Source organism: Haliotis rufescens, unplaced genomic scaffold (assembly GCF_023055435.1).
Source record: "Haliotis rufescens isolate VD_foot unplaced genomic scaffold, xgHalRufe1.0.p SCAF_11, whole genome shotgun sequence".
Taxonomy (NCBI): domain Eukaryota; kingdom Metazoa; phylum Mollusca; class Gastropoda; order Lepetellida; family Haliotidae; genus Haliotis; species Haliotis rufescens.
The window spans coordinates 2,570,552-2,587,456 of NW_025963791.1; the positions used below are offsets into that span (position 1 = coordinate 2,570,552).

A 16,905-nucleotide genomic window follows, 5' to 3' on the forward strand; every position below is an offset into this window, starting at 1 on the left:
CTTATTTCTATCTACCGTTTGTACGACTGATTCAAATTCGCAAAAAGAACACGTTTCAATATATTTTTCTGAATTTCGGTATTTGGTTTGTTTTTATTTAAGATTTAACCCACGCTGCGCAAAAATGTGTGTCATAACCAAATATAATTTAACATAGTAGATAATACTTGACTGGCTATACTAATATGTTCATGAACATATTGGCAAAGACAATCAATTTCTTGTGATGTCATACTTAACACTCAAGAATCCTCATTGTATTTGCAAATATAGAGATGTACGTCATTGCTTGATATTTCGTTTCAAAATGGTTATGCTCCAAATAATATTTGAATCATTATCTGTAGTAATGCGACCGATGCGCTATCCGACCGCTTAAGACAAGTTCCCGTCTCACCCACCCGTTCTCAATCCCGCCTCTCAGGCACAAGTCTGTACCAACGAAGCGTGCAGGTACGCGTGTCCTGACGTCAAGCTCGCGACAGAGCCTCATGGCACGCGATCACCTGTCACTCACCCCGATTAGGGGCGGGCCCATTCAACGTCCGTTTTACTGCGCATAGGTATTGTCCAAATGATTTCTATAAGTGCCAGAGAATGAAGAAGCAGTTACGATTCAGTCATTGGCTGTTGGTTCGCATCTCCTTGTTAGAAGGCGGTAGTTGAAGGATTTAGCCTCATTAAATGCACAACGTTTTTTTTCAGCTCTAGAGTATTCTCGTCACAAGGGTCAATACAGTTCCGCCACGTGGCTTGAAGAAACAGGGTGCTATTCGCACGCGCCTTAGTCATTCAGCACGTGTCGTGTTTGTTAGGGTAGTCATGATGGAGGGAGAGATGCTTACCCTGAAGGAACGAAGGTCTGTGGACCTCATGACTATACCAGGTTTACCTACAGCCTCTATGTTCAATTTAGCTCCTGATTTTTCAGAATTTGAGATCAATTCCAGGTCGACCTTCGACATTCCTTATTCAGACAGTGACTGCACCCCTTGCACGCCGTTGACACCCTTAGAGAGTAGCCATACGCATTTTACCTTCCCCGACCACCCGGGTCACCCACAGGCCACCTATACAAGGGACACGGTAGATGGACCAAGTGGTGAGAAGTTCTCTGTTCCAGTGAGGAGGAGGCAACGGCTGCCTAAACCTATCACGAAGGACATTCAGAAGAGACGGAGACTTGCTGCTAATGCAAGGGAAAGGAAGAGGATGGAGAGTCTCAATGTTGCGTTTGATAAACTCAGAACTGTGGTGCCTTCTATTGGGGATGACAGACAGTTGTCGAAGTATGAGACCCTACAGATGGCTCAGACCTACATTCAAGCCTTGCAAGACCTCTTGGACAAAGACGACGATTCATAACCTAAGGAATAAGTGATTGAACTTTTTTGTATGCTGGATAGAACTATTGCGGAATGCAAGTGACTATTGAAGTGCCGAAGTTTGTTTCGTGTGAATGAAGACTTGTTGAACATTTGACCCCCTTAATGTGCTGGATATACTCATTATATTTATTTTTGTATAAAAAACCATTTGTGTTCAGAATCTGCCTTCGTTTCTGTAAGTAGTTGATTTTATGTTTATGAATGAATATGTGAAATGAAAACCTTATTGAAGCAGTTTTTGTTACATCTTAAATATCAATCAACGACTCTATTTACGTTTAATATGGCACGTGTTGCTTCTGTGATGCACGTACAGGATATGTGGATGGCACACGTGCAGCACGTGCAGCTCCCAATAACAAACAGGAAACTTCACTGAAGAAACGAAATCTGTACAAATGATTTGTCTGTTAGGAAATAAGTACCAAAATCTGTCAATGGAAGATGCTCATGGTTTTGTATATTCTTGAAATGGGTGCTTGTTGTAAATTGTTATATAAATATTTAAAGATGCTCTTCTTGTTTTCGTTTATCTTTATATTCATATGTTCTCAGTTTCATATGCTTTTCCGACGACATGGATGTAACGCTTTTAACTGCGTTCTAACCTTTTAGTTAATCATGGTTTTTAGAAATAGGTTAGTCCAGCACCATAACTGTGGAATACCTACATTAGTAATATTTTAATGTGATCAAAAAACATCTAGATAATGTATACAGTAAACTACGGTTATAACGAACTCAAAGGGACCACTACTTTTAGTTCGTTATAACCGTAGTTCGTTATAAGCATATATACAGCATATATACAACAAATGTCCAGGACTAAAAATAAGTTCGTTATGTCGGTCAGTTCGTTATAAGCGTGTTCGTTATAAACGTAGTCTACTGTAATATGAAATCAGCTTTAGAAAATAATAGAGACATCGTGTAAAATATTCATAGACAGTAATGGTCTAAAACATAATCATGTGCAGTACAGGGGTATTACACATTACAAGTCGTGTCCTTTTCACACACCGTTGTGAAAATCGGTACCATACTATGTGCGACATAGGCGTTTGTTTCCGTTTTGAAAAGATATATCTTACCAACTGATTATAACTAAAACATGCGAAACCACAGGTTTTTATATATAACGCCAGCCTCGACTCTTTTTTCGACAAGAAAAGTGTTATACGGTAAAGTACGGTTACAACGAACACAAAGGGACCACTTATTTGTGTTCGTTATAACCGTAGTTCGTTATAAGCATATACACATCATATATACAGCAATTGAACGGGACCAAAAATAAGTTCGTTATATTCGTCAGTTCGTTATAAGCGTGTTCGTTATAAACGTAGTATATATAGTATATTATGACCCTATGGCCGTGGATTCAAATCCAAGATTTCTTCCCCAATTATGAACCCCGTGGTGTCAGCGCTTTGCTCGTGCGCGTAGATTTCACGAAAGTGGTAGATGTCCTCCGCCTGCGTTATTTTGGGCAGTCCTATCCTTTCTGTCGTTATATAGCTGAAATACTGTTCAAAGCGGCGTTACACCACATTTATTGACTCAATCATATCCGTATCTCTGTCATATGGTGAGATATAGCGTAAGACATAGAGTCGATGGGGTCAACTCGTCCACTTGCCCGCATCATATACCCATCCATCGAGTTTGTTCTCAAATTTCATTCACAATTAAATGTGTGTTGCGTGAGGAAAATAAATCTGATATATCCTTTTGTAAACTACACTTAAACGTAAAAGTCTTTTACCTTATTTGTTAAGTTCCAGCAGAAAATGCGACGGAATTTTGTACAATTTCCTCGTGTTTCTGTAAATTCTCAACTCTATTGCAAAACAGAAAACTAATGTTTGCGTTATAATGTAAATAAAGCGACAAAACCCTTTCCACATTCATAATCTTTGCTAAAGTATAAGTGATATTTCAAAAGAATATATGTTACTGTTAAAGTATGTATGTAGACATACACCGCTCGCTAACAGAGGATCCCTGCAACAGAGAATATGCCATTGACTCTGGATTGCTCTAGTTCAGCGTTCGTCACCCCCGTTCGCTAAAACACCCGTTATTCACACGTCAGTAAGAAACGTCAGAATAGCCGTGATAACATGATTTGTTGTTTTTTCTGAATCAGTCATACCCAAATGTAAATTAAAATTTTCTTTAAATTCCTTTTAATCTCACGTCAGAAGTGGTTAATCTGTCAAAACTTAATCCGGTAATCTGAATTATGCCCCAAACCCGCCAAGAACAACCCCGCCCCAACTGCTGCGAGAGGGACAGCAGTGAGATCCACACATCTCCCGTTCACTTGGCACATTTTTCTCACCTACGAAAGAAGCACCATTCATTACATCATTATCCTCTATAAATGGCGCACGATGGAAAACGTATTTATTATTTTGAACAAGGGTTTTAAAGGGTGTATAATTGCCGGCTTCACGCTGGCCCTTAATTCAAAGCTAATAACCCTCGTCTTACAGCGTATTTCAATAAACTCTACCTTTGTGCATAGCCAGCTAACAATATGCGTGTTCCTTTAATGAGAGTTAATAGTCCTCCACGTTCGCTCAATCTGTCCGCTACAGGTGGAACCGCTTAAGAACCCTCTCTAGAAGTTGTGGCGGGAAGCCTGTGAAAGGTAAGTCATGAGACGTCAGGCGTACAGGGAACTTTACGCCATAAAGAATGGAGACGCTCAGCCGAAGTGATAAAATTGTTAATGAGACAAAATACTTTGGTGAATATAGGGTCTTTTTCAATGAAATGTGTCGGAAGCATGGCGTCTCAAACTAATTTACACAATGCCTATGATCATATGTCATGGTTGTCAGCTTCAAACCTAAATGTGAACCGAACACCACGTGGTAAAATTAACATGTAGAATATAGCTGATGCTATATTGCTAAAGGGGACAGGTGCGCCATCAGACAACATGTTACCGGTCTGCTGTTTGCGGCAGAACTTTGATGTTTGTAGTGTCTAGAATTGCGGGATTTAAAAGGTCAACAGTGTTGACAACGATCAGATTATATATCATAAAAAAACCTAAGGCAATACAAAAATATGTCGCCATTAATTAAGAAAACTGTGAAGTGTGTCTCACCAAATATTGCATTACGATGCTGACAATCCCTTTGGTGATATTGATACTCATCGATGGGCACTGTATTCGCTTTTCTGTTATGTTATACATCAATTCGCAGCTAGTCTTTAAACAATATGAGGATAGGTCAAATGGTGTTTAACGTCGCGTCCAAGATTATTGCAGGTATATAAAATACATGCATGCATGTGTGTGTGTGTGTGTGTGTGTGTGTGTGTGTGTGTGTGTGTGTGTGTGTGTGTGTGTGTGTGTGTGTGATTTAGTATGGGTACTAAATCGTCCCATAGGTTTCATTGAAAGGTTCCCCTCTCATAGTTAAACAAGAGCGGTCACCCTCCCATAGTATAGCATAGTATAGTGAATATCACTTGAAGATTAGTTTGAGGCATTAACTTGATCGACCTTGTTTTAAGTAGGAGAAAGTCCTCAATCTTGCGATTATTTTCGCACGTGAAGCTTGTTCGAGGCCATACTGAATGTCCCACTCAGACACTCTATACTGACTCCGAACCGACCAGTCCTTATTTTAGCCCCTTAATGCCGAGTACCAGATAGCGTAACAACAAATCTTTTAACGTACTTTGGTATGACGCGGCCGGGGATCGAACCCCGGACCTTCCGCTCTCGTGGCGGACGCCCTACCACTGGACTGGAGGCGGTCTTTAAACAATATGACTTTACTCAGTGTGTGTGTGCGTGGGTGGTCCGGTGGTCCAAGGCGGTCTGTGGACAGGTGTGTCACCTCACCGTGCCAGGATCGCTAGCATATAGAACCTCTCCCTAGCATGCAGTTATTACCTGCAGCATAAACTAGCCTAAGCACAAATTAAAGAAACGAATCTCTTATAGCAATTAACTAGCCTCGGTCTCAAGAAACGTGCCTTGTCATATAGAAATTAGCCTCGGCAAACAGAAACTAACATCAGCATATAAAAAATAATCTCAGCATATATATAATCTTCCTCAAACACGTTGATACTACTATAGCCACAGTCTGTAGAAATGAGCCTCGACGAGTAACTATATTCTTATATCCTTAGCACCCGTCTGACAAAATTAGCCCAGCATGTGAAAACTAGACTTTGTCTCAAGCCATTCGTCTCGGCACTTATAATATAGACTCAACATAGAGAAACTAGCCTCGGTATATAGAAATAACCTCAATAAACATGAGTCTGTATAATCAAGGCGTGAAGAAGTTTAGCAATCTGTGCAATCTGGTCCCAGTGTGAAGGAACTAGACTCAGCATCAAAGAAACTAGCCTCAGTATACACGATCTAGTTTTTGGAAATACGAACTATCTAGCTAACTGTATTGCTTCATTCTCAGGCTTTACAATCGAGGCAAACTTGATTGGATCCAACATGTTCTTTCAGGAACTAGAATTGTATGTATAACCTTCGTCTGTTAAATTATCTCAGCTGGAAGATTCAGCAAGGAGTAGTATATTCTATACACTCCAATGTTGAATACATGAGGTGTAGCTGTTCGTGGAGATTCTAGGTTAGTGCCAAGTACTGTATCCTTGTCCTTAGAGCCGAATGGGTATTGGCAGGTCAGGTTGGGTGACATATGGATTATTGTATTGTGGCCAGTTGGTGTAGTTTATTGCTGATGCTTTGAGTGTGCTGGGTTCAGACCCTGTTATTCACCTATGTATCTATACAGATACAGATTTACACTGTTCCGAAGCCTCGGCATTACAAACTAGACCCAGGATGTAAATATAAAACGTCAAGGACAGAAAATAATCAGTCTCAATTATTTGCTGAAATAGATGTCATTGGGCGTAAAAGGGAAAATTTATATGAATGGACCAGTGAAATAAGTTAAGAATAAGCCTCAACATACAGACACCAGCCTCAAGACAACGGCTTCGTCAGATACAATTTAGCCTTGACGTATTAAGATGACCCCCAGTATGAAGAAAGTAGCCTCCACATGAAGAAACTGACATCAACATACAGGAACAAGCATTCCCATGCAGAATTCAGCCTCAACGTGTAGAATCTAGCTTCAGCATATAGCCTCTACATGTAAAAACTAGCTTTAGCATATAGCCTCTACATGTAGAAACTAGCTTTAGCATATAGCCTCTACATGTAGAAACTAGCTTTAGCATATAGCCTCTTCATGTAAAAACTAGCTTTAGCATATAGCCTCTACATTTAGAAACTAGCTTTAACATATAGCCTCTACATGTAGAAACTAGCTTTAGCATATAGCCTCTACATGTAGAAACTAGCTTTAGCATATAGCCTCTACCAGTGGAAACTAACCATAATTCCTAGAAAATGGCCTCGACATATGTAAACCGACCCGAATCCTATAGAAACTAGCCATCTCAAGAAACTGGACAAGACATGTAGATAATATCCGATGCATATGAGAAAAATGAATTAAGTGTGGAATATATCCCACCAACACATGATAAATGGCGCTTCTTTAAGAATAATTTATTATCTGTTTTCCATTTTCTATCAATACGTGATGGATAAATTGATGTAGAATAATAGTGTAAGTCTGTAAAAATATGATTACACCAGACTGTCATTATAAAACAAGCAAAGGTTTGTGGGAAATAGCCTTACTCTATTCATAATACTAGTCTCAATCTGAAAGTTCTATAGGAATTAAGTCTTCATAAGAATCTAGCCTTACTCTGTGAATGTCAACATGTGAGATGATACAGTTCGCTATGTGATGTGGAACTGTCAAAAAAGTCCCGAAACATCTTGCTGATATTTGGGAAGGTATTCAGGCTTAATCTCATGATGATCGGCATTGATCACTTACTAAGAAGTTACGTAATTACAATTTTAGGATTGAGTTTCAGCACATACTGATTGAAGCCTTACGATTTAGGGGATTATACGGCAACAATGGCAAGCTAAACTATACAGTATACTCAGAAAACCATCCCCAGTAATTAAACATCTGGTCCTTGAACTATTTTACCTCACTGACGCCAGGTGTTGTGATTGTCTCTTTGTAGCGAAACCACCTTAATCCATACGGTGCCTTGTCTTATTTCCAGATGAATGGATCATAAGTACATACTAAATATTCCTTTACTTTCAAATTATCTTTACCCTCTAAAGAAGGGTTCCGGAGTACCTGGGGTCCGGATTAAGCATATGTCACTGTATATGCAAGTAAGCAAATGCATGTAGTTTAACATCGCAGTCAGCAATGTTCAAGCTATACTACTCAAAAGAAGTTAAAGAACATCCGATTCGTTCATATTACTATAGTCAGTCTTTCATAGCATGACATATTAACTATAGTAATATGAAAGAATCGAATTTTCTTGGACGTCCTTTGAATAGTATATATCGATGAATAATCGATTCTGTGCGACACAAAACAGTGGTTTGATAGCATGAGCAGTGATGTCGATTCACGCCGTCGGTGTACAGTAACATACAATGAGTCAGGTCACTCCTAATAACCACCTGATCCTAAAATATGTTAGCTTTTTCGGGGACGCTGGAGATGTATTCTGCGCTGGAATACCATCGAGAGTCATATTTACTATACACGCCTACTTGTTTCAACAGTGTAGTCATCCAAACAATGACTTCTTGTAAATTGTCTTTCAGAAAAGACGCCAAACAAAATATTACGTCAAGTTATGACTAGTAACAATATCACTCTGTGAATTTATTTTCAGTTTACCTCATGCTGATTGGGTAGTTATCCCAATTGTCCCATAGTTTTAATTGATTATTATTATTATTATTATTATTATTATTATTATTATTATTATTTCGCACATTCACGCTAAGTGTTAGACACGAAGAATTCAATCTTATGTGTCGAATTTATCTGTAAGGATATATTCAGCTGGCGTTTATATATCTGAAAAGGATTTCATTTGTATTACACTTTTTCACTCTGAAAACACATATCTTGCATAATATAACGTCTCATGTTTCGGGAGGTTGGTTTTGCACCTGCACTAGATCCGGCTATAAGATGTGACACAGGGTCTCCTGTCTCTAGGATCATTATCGGAGGACGCAGATAACTATCTTAATTTTTTATAGAGAAAAATATACATGTCATGTATTCCTAGCCACGCCATATGATTTGGCTTTTGTAGAAGTTATTTTGATAAAGAACAGTTTGTAATTAAAAGGTGATTAATAGTGTTCTGCACCACTGCACGATTTAGTCGTGGGGAGACTTTTAAATAATGGTACTGTTACACTGTTACACGACAAGAGGGATATAGTGGTGATTGTGTCTCATTTAAAACCTTTATGAAAACAGAGGTTCGATAGATGCATATAATCCACACACACACACATGTACACACACACACACACACACACACACACACTCTCTCTCTCTCTCTCTCTCACACACACACACACTCTCTCTCTCACACACCCACACTCTCTCACCCACCCACACCCACACACAGAGGTTTTATCGTCCTTTTATATAGTATGTACGCAGTAGATACTCGTGTATCAGGGCCATCAAGGCGGGTATTGCATTGTTAGTGCTTCTTTGTTATACTTCTTCCTATTATCTAGCTGCCACGATCATAGAAAGGTATAACACTATAATACACCATACTGTGCATGGCAACAACAGAAGGATACAGTTCTCTTAACCTCTTTACTATGCGTGACGATCGCAGAAAGATATAACACTATAATTCACCATACTGTGCAAGTGCGACGACAGAAGGATACAGTTCTCTAAATCTCATTACTGTGCGTGACGATCACAGAAAGATATAACACTATAATCCACCATACTGTGCATGGCGACAACAGAAGGATACAGTTCACTAAATCTTATTACTGTGCGTGACGATCACAGAAAGATATAACACTATAATTCACCATACTGTCCATGACGATTACAAAATGATACAGTTTTCTAAATCTCAATACTGTGCGTGACGATCACAGCAGGATATAACACTATATTTCACACACAAACACACTATTTGTGTACAAATTCAGAGAGCTTAAAACTTGCTGGAATCCCAACCTGATGGCCAAAGTGATTGAGTTCTTTCTGTTTCCCACTTTATATAAAGTTCATGATCTTTTCACCACTGTGGTCACAAAGCATAAGGAAATCCTGTGCAGACAGGATTGACGCAAGTTCACAAAGACACTATTCCTGCTGCTTTGGTTGAGAGTTTCACAGGTTAGCAGTACGTGTTTAGTGTAGTTTTGTATCTATTTGTCACATAAGGCACAGTATCTGTCAAAGGTAATTTGACAACAGAGGCAAGGTTTTCTTGGAATTAGTGATGAACATAGGCTATTTTCCATGATATGAGAAGTGAATTCTGGGTGGATAAGAGAACAGTCATTCGGTCCACATATTGTAGTCAGAGCAGATCATGAAACTAATTATCAAAATAATTATTGAGTTTCCATAGGAATATTTTCCTTGATACAAAATTTGTTTCCTGTCTACAAAAGCAAACAACAGTTTACATTTATCAATGTATGTCTCTAGTGACCATAATCCAAATGAGCCAGTCTATTGTGGTAGCGCTCTGTGACCTCTTGGGTTAACCTTATGTATGTCAAGCAAAAGGTCGTTCCAGGTGAGTGATTTCGATAGGTTGAGAAATAGTTCACTCAGACAATGAGCAGTTTGAAGTATTACTGTAACACGTTTTCATATTTTAGTGCTTGCAATAGGATTCAGACCATTTATATGGAGACCAGAAGTATAAAAAGAGTCCATGGTTTTCACATGCCGACTTGTGGAGGTTCCATTGGATGTGAACTTAACTCCTGCACATTTTGTTTATTGCGCTTGTTTTCCAATAGTTTGTGTAAGTGTCTGTTTTGTTTGATGCTTATCCTAAGATCCCAATATGACAATATGACAAAATATGGATGTATCACACTAGTCATACTGTTCCTATGGGTGTTATTATATAACAGCACCCTCTTCTTTATCAGTCGTTGTGACACAATCGTGGGTTCCTTGAACTTTAATAGTCACCCATAAGGTTCATGAAGCTACATTTTATGACCGGAACCTGACAATTAACGTGCCTCACACTTTAGGTGTCAGTCTGCCATACAGGCTCTGAAACAAACATATCCAACTTTGTCCATGCAAGTGTATAATAATTGGCAAGTATGGATGACTGCAGTTTCAGGCTGAAATGAAGAAATTCTCCAGGCTCCTTTCTATTATATTTTATTTACATAATTTAACAACTGTTTTTTTCAGTAAATATTTTCATTTCAAAGACTAGATGCTAGATTTAAATCTATTTAGTCGTCTTTGATATGCATGATTTCGAAGCTTTAATAACAATTGCACACGGTTCGATACACCGAAGCCTTCTACAAAATGCCTATATATAAGATTCATCACAACTTACTTTCCATAATAAGTATGTAGTTATGACTAATGACCCTTCATTTGTCATTCATAATCATATTTGGACATGTGAACGAGACTACAGCAACGACCAAGAGGCATACAACATTTCAGTTTTCCATAATATACATGTTGCTATGACAACCATCCAAAATGTTCATCACACTTCACTCCTCTTAATGAAAACCACCGAAGGGTTTCTTATGCCGTACTTCCATTACATGACCATGAAAAGTTAACCCCAGTTTCATGAAACCTTTGTCTTTTGCAAGATACTGATCACAAATAGTTGCTTCCTCTTATGTTTATCTTAAAATCTACCCTTTTTCACCTTGACAATATAAAAATTAACTTTTGTCATCTATAGATAAGTCATGAAACACCGATTACAGCCCCACTTCAATGATGTAGCTCTGCCATTCATCCTCTCCCCCACGGGTATGTCATCTCCCACGGCGAACACCTGGAAACCGAGGGCCATTGAAGACACTCAGCTCATTCCGGGGATCTGAACAGACCCCCTGCCTCTCTATCTGTACCCATCCTGTCTCCAGAGGTGGGCTTGTTATTAAGCACTGGGGGTCGACAGGTATGATCACTTCAAGGATTCTGATCATGAGTGGTAAGAAGACAAGGACAGTGAGACCGACTGGTCCTCTTTGCCTCGCTGTACCTCCTCCCTATTCTCTCCACCATGCACAGGAGAGGCATACAAGAGCACCAGACCATGACGCTCTCTTTGTCCACAGTCGTTTCAATGGGGTGTTCGAACTAATGTAATTGGCTTTAATGATTATTTAAGAGTTGTCTCTTTCAACGGGTTGTTTAACTGTGCAATGATTTGAGTCGTGTCTGCACTTGGCGACAGGATACGCGTTTCACGAGCGGGGTTAGGTATCAGGCAGGTTAATTCTATGTAATCGTACTTCAGTCAAAAATAACGGGCGAGCTACCGACTGACGAGTATCATTGTGATTCATTTAACCATAATCACTTCAAACCGAGGAGCTTAAAATTTAACTAATTTCTAAAACATGTCTTAATGATGGCGTTAACTTAAAAGAAGCTATTTAGTAGCATAAATTTAAATATACTATTTATGCAACGCTGTCACGTTCTGTGATGTTGCAAAATGATATGTGTGATTGATCGTTGTTTATTTAGAAAAGCAATAGCATATCGTTATATCAGGAACACTGTTTATAATGGCAGTTTAATTTGAAAGAACACCCAAAATGACTTTCACCACTTTGATAAACATTCGCGAGGGGCAGTGGTTAGCCTAGTGGTTAAAACTTCGCTCCTCGCGCAGAAGGCCCCCTGCTCGATTCTCCACATGGGTACAATGTGTGAAGCCCATTTCTGGTGATCTCGCCCTGATATTGCTGGGATGTTACTTAGCGTCGTAAAACCATACTTACTCACTCACTCACTCACTCACTCACCATTCACGGTCGCGGTTATGTTGCTGTTGGGCCAAGGGGCATAATCGGAAGAAACCACTGCCAGATCATCGTGCCACTGTCTAAGAATACATTACAGTTAAACCATTAATGTTTGGAATGGCCACATACATTCAAGGCAATATCGTATAACTAAATACCCATGATTTGTTCATCCGGAAACCTATTAACCGGACGGTATCGTTCTCAAATAAAATCGGATTAATCAAGGGTTTCGCTGTTATATTTGACATGATATCACCATAAAAGACACACATTACATAAAAGTGTCCTTAGAAAATTCCAAACCATATATTTGGAAATTCCTAAGTCAATATTTACAATGGTTTCATATTCCTGCTATTCGCTATAATCTTAGATTAGCACCGACTGAACAAAGGGAATGAAATGGTCATTCAATACAACGAACTATTTGCATTCTGGGGTTCATTTCTCTCCACCCCTTTAGGAGGGTAATTATAACACGTCAGCGCCAGAGAAAACTCAATTCCTACCTGAGACATTGTAAACATTGTAAATATCTGTACTTATCTCGCGTATACACGTATGCGACTTAAACAGCGACGGCGTCAACCGCCTCGGGAACCTGATTGTGTGTATATGGGTCTACATTAATACTTATCGAATCCTTAGTACAAGTTGCTATCGGTTATGTTTAGTAGTTTATTGCAGTTTCTATTGTTTAATTTGGAACAATATTATGTAGTAAATCCAACTTGTTTGAAATTTTTGCATCTATCTCCTTCAACTAACAAAACACAGCCAAATATATTACTCTGTACACCTTTACCAAACCATAAAACCCAAGTGTGGGTAGGCAGGCAGGCAGGCAGGCAGGCAGGCAGGCAGGTGGGTAGGTGGGTAGGTGGGTAGGTGGGTAGGCAGGCAGGCAGGTAGGTGGTTAGGTGGGTAGGTGGGTAGGTGGGTAGGCAGGCAGGCAGGCAGGTGGGTAGGTGGGTAGGTGGGTAGGTGGGTAGGTGGGTAGGTGGGTAGGTGGGTAGGTGGGTAGGTGGGTAGGCAGGCAGGCAGGTAGGTAGGTGGGTAGGTGGGCAGGCAGGCAGGCAGGCAGGCAGGCAGGCAGACAGGTGGGCAGACAGGCAGACAGGCAGACAGGCAGGCAGGCAGGCATACAGGCAGGCAGACAGGTGGGTAGGTGGGTAGGTGGGTAGGTGGGTAGGTAGGTAGGTGGGTAGGTGGGTAGGCAGGCAGGTAGGTAGGTGGGTAGGTGGGCAGGCAGGCAGGCAGGCAGGCAGGCAGGCAGGCAGGTAGGTAGGTAGGCAGGCAGGCAGGCAGTCAGGCAGACAGGTGGGTAGGTGGTTAGGCAGGCAGGCAGGCAGGCAGGCAGGCAGGCAGGTGGGTAGGTGGGTAGGTGGGTAGGTGGGTAGGTTGGTAGGTAGGTAGGTGGGTAGGTGGGTAGATGGGTAGGCAGGCAGGCAGGCAGGAAGGCAGGCAGGCAGGTAGGTGGGTAGGTGGGTAGGTGGGTAGGTGGGTAGGTGGGTAGGTGGGTAGGCAGGCAGGCAGGCAGGCAGGCAGGTGGGTAGGTGGGTAGGTGGGTAGGCAGGCAGGCAGGCAGGCAGGCAGGTGGGTAGGTGGGCAGGCAGGCAGGCAGGCAGGCAGGCAGGCAGGCAGGTAGGTGGGTAGGCAGGCAGGCAGGCAGGCAGGCAGGCAGGCAGGCAGGTGGGTAGGTGGGTAGGCGGGTAGGCAGGCAGGCAGGCAGGCAGGCAGGCAGGCAGGCAGGCAGGCAGGCAGGCAGGCAGGTGGGTAGGTGGGTAGGTGGGTAGGTGGGTAGGCAGGCAGGCAGGCAGGCAGGCAGGCAGGCAGGCAGGCAGGCAGGTGGGTAGGTGGGTAGGTACGTAGGTACGTAGATAGGTACGTACGAGGGGTGTTCAATACGTTTTTCAACTTAAACATAAGAACAAGTCGCAGAATATCTTTTGCACTTTTATTTTTCAATATAATCTCCATTCACCTCAATACACTTATTCCATTTGTCCTTAAAGCTTTTAATACCACTTTTATAGAAATCCGCAGACTGGCCCTCTAACCACGCCTCTGTGGCAGCCTTTGTGTCCTCGTCATCCTGGAAGCGTCTCCCACGTAGGGCAGATTTCATTTCAACAGGAAATAGTCACTGGGGGCTAAGCCTGAACTGTAGGATGGGTGATTTAACTGTTCGAACCCAGACTTAGTCCCCAGTGACTATTTCCTGGGTGTAAATTCCATGGTCCTGTATTAAAGCCTCACCTTAATAGAATTTATGTCAGAACTCAATTTAAGGATTTAACAATGTTTCGCTGAATGAAATGAATTCTATAAGACTGCCAAGAGAGCGGAAGGGCGGTAGTTTCGATCCACTGGTCGCAGCATATCAAAATATGTTAAAAAAGTATTGTTACCCTGTCAAAGCACACTAACCCTGACACACGAATCCTGACACACTCACACGCCTGCCGTCATGCGCACACACCATATACATGTATATTTATGAAACAACCTTGGTACCCCATTTCACCTCACCTCACCTGGGACTTGGGGACAAGTTGTCTGGCCATTCTGTTCCTATTACCTTAATGTTAGAAACACTTACCAATCAACATTGTCTCAAACTTAATTTCTTAACAAGTGTTTTTGAGAGAGAGAGTTACACTTAATGAACTGCACCTTCGTACAATGCGTACACCTTTTAGTGCTGCAAATTGCATCCTTCAGTGACAAGGCTTGAATGACATAACTGAATTTTGAGTGAGTGAGTGAGTGAGTATGGTTTTACGCCGCTTTTAGCAATATTCCAGCAATATCAAGGCGGGGGGACACCAGGAATGGGCTTCACACATTGTACCCATGTCGGGAATCGAGCCCGGGTCTTCGGCGTGACGAGAGAACGCTTTAACCACTCGGCTAGACTTAATTCTGATCAATTAGGAGATAAACAGGCTGTCGTTTCAGTGTATACATGGGCTTCCTGTAAATTTAACCTCGCTCACTCGAATTTGGAACCGAACGCGCAGTAAAGGTTATATTTACATCATTAAATTGGCGCGTTTAGTTGTAACCCAGGTCTACATTGAAAACACAGTACGTTTATATCCATACTACCATGACGAAATTAAACGCCTATTCTTTGTTGTGAGTGACATGGGTTGAGTCCACTGTTTTGAACGGGTTGTTGATCTGAATTAAGGAAACACCGACAATAACCTTTCAACATATTTGTACATTGTAATGAGTGAGTGAGAGTTGGGTTCAACGCCGCTGTGAACAGTATTCCAGTTTTAGATCACGGCGTGTCAGCTTGATGTTCGAGGTAAAGCCAAAAGTGATGCAGGTCGTAGACGTTTACCACTTTGGTGAAACCCATGAGCACGGGTGATGACAAATCCAGAAACATAATCGGGGCGAATCGGGATTCGAACCACAGACATAGGTAATGGCGAGCCCAAGGGACGCACCACTGCACAGAGAATTGCAACGCCTTGGACGACTAAGCCACCCGTTCCCCCTCATGTACATCGTAGCTGGTGCTATATTGTGTATGAATTTTCTCATCGTTTATTCCGTCATAATTCATTACTCGCATAGATGACAGGCATGTGTAGCACAAATACTTCGAAAGACCACATTAAGTGTACTTCCCTTAAGACAACAAAGCACGTATAGTTCGACACCGAACGTCACTCCTACATTTGACGTTACGGTCGAAAGTAGAAAAGGGCCAAATTTCAAGCTTTTATGTCTCAAATATATTTCCAACATGCTTTGAATATTGTAGTGATCATCTCCGCATATGTAGCGTATCATTGTTCAGATCATTGTTTCTAAACGCTTAACGACATTTACCCATGACGATCCGGGTTAGAACAGGTCTCCAGGAACGCATGCTTGCCTAAAGCGGTAACAACCTGGACCAGTCGCTCACTTGTTCAATGCATGTCGTCGTATTACAATTGCGTAGATCGATGCTCATGATGTCAATCACTGGATTGTCTGGTCCAGATTGGATTATTTACAGACCGCCGTCATTTTGCTGGAATAATGTTGAATTATTACGAAAAAGGTAGTCTCCTATAAATATTACACGTAGCTTCAGCTGTTTCAATCAGAGGTAGGTATTCTGATTTTAAACCCCTGATGGACAAAACAGAATCGAGTGTTTTGCAAATTCGTTGTAGAATTGTACTTACTATACCACGTGACTGGCATACATTTCATGCAGAGTGATAATATTGTATGATAGATCTTCCATTTCATGCACTTCGTGATCTTCTATACTGTGAAACAAGCAACTGCCAACGGAGTTTCATATTTAAAGCGCCATGTAACTAGAAACATAACATTTAACGCCAAGAATAACGCTCACGTAGTTTCAATTTGTCAACAGGTTTTAATAAATCAGCCAAATGTGTTTGACACATGTCCCTAGAGTACTTTCATAAGGTACAGCCAAACACCGTTGTGTCAAACCTCGGATAACTCGAAGTATTTATGTTGGTCCCTTCAACTTCGACACAACGGTGTTTCGCTGTAAAACGAATAGCAATAGCGAATAGCGATCAAATG

At 41.2% G+C, this 16,905-nt stretch overlaps 1 protein-coding gene across 1 annotated transcript; it reads left to right on the forward strand.

Moving 5' to 3' along the window:
- The first annotated feature begins 670 nt into the window (after nt 1-670).
- Nucleotides 671-1,880, forward strand: LOC124144606 (protein lin-32-like). The gene has a single exon (XM_046514097.2). It carries the CDS (start codon nt 823-825, stop codon nt 1,363-1,365), a length of 543 nt encoding a protein of 180 aa, XP_046370053.1. The 5' UTR covers nt 671-822; the 3' UTR covers nt 1,366-1,880.
- Nucleotides 1,881-16,905: the final 15,025 nt, after the last annotated feature.

Coding starts and splice junctions, on each gene's coding strand:
- LOC124144606 (XM_046514097.2), top strand. CDS start 823: ATGATGGAGGGAGAGATGCTTACCCTGAAGGAACGAAGGTCTGTGGAC.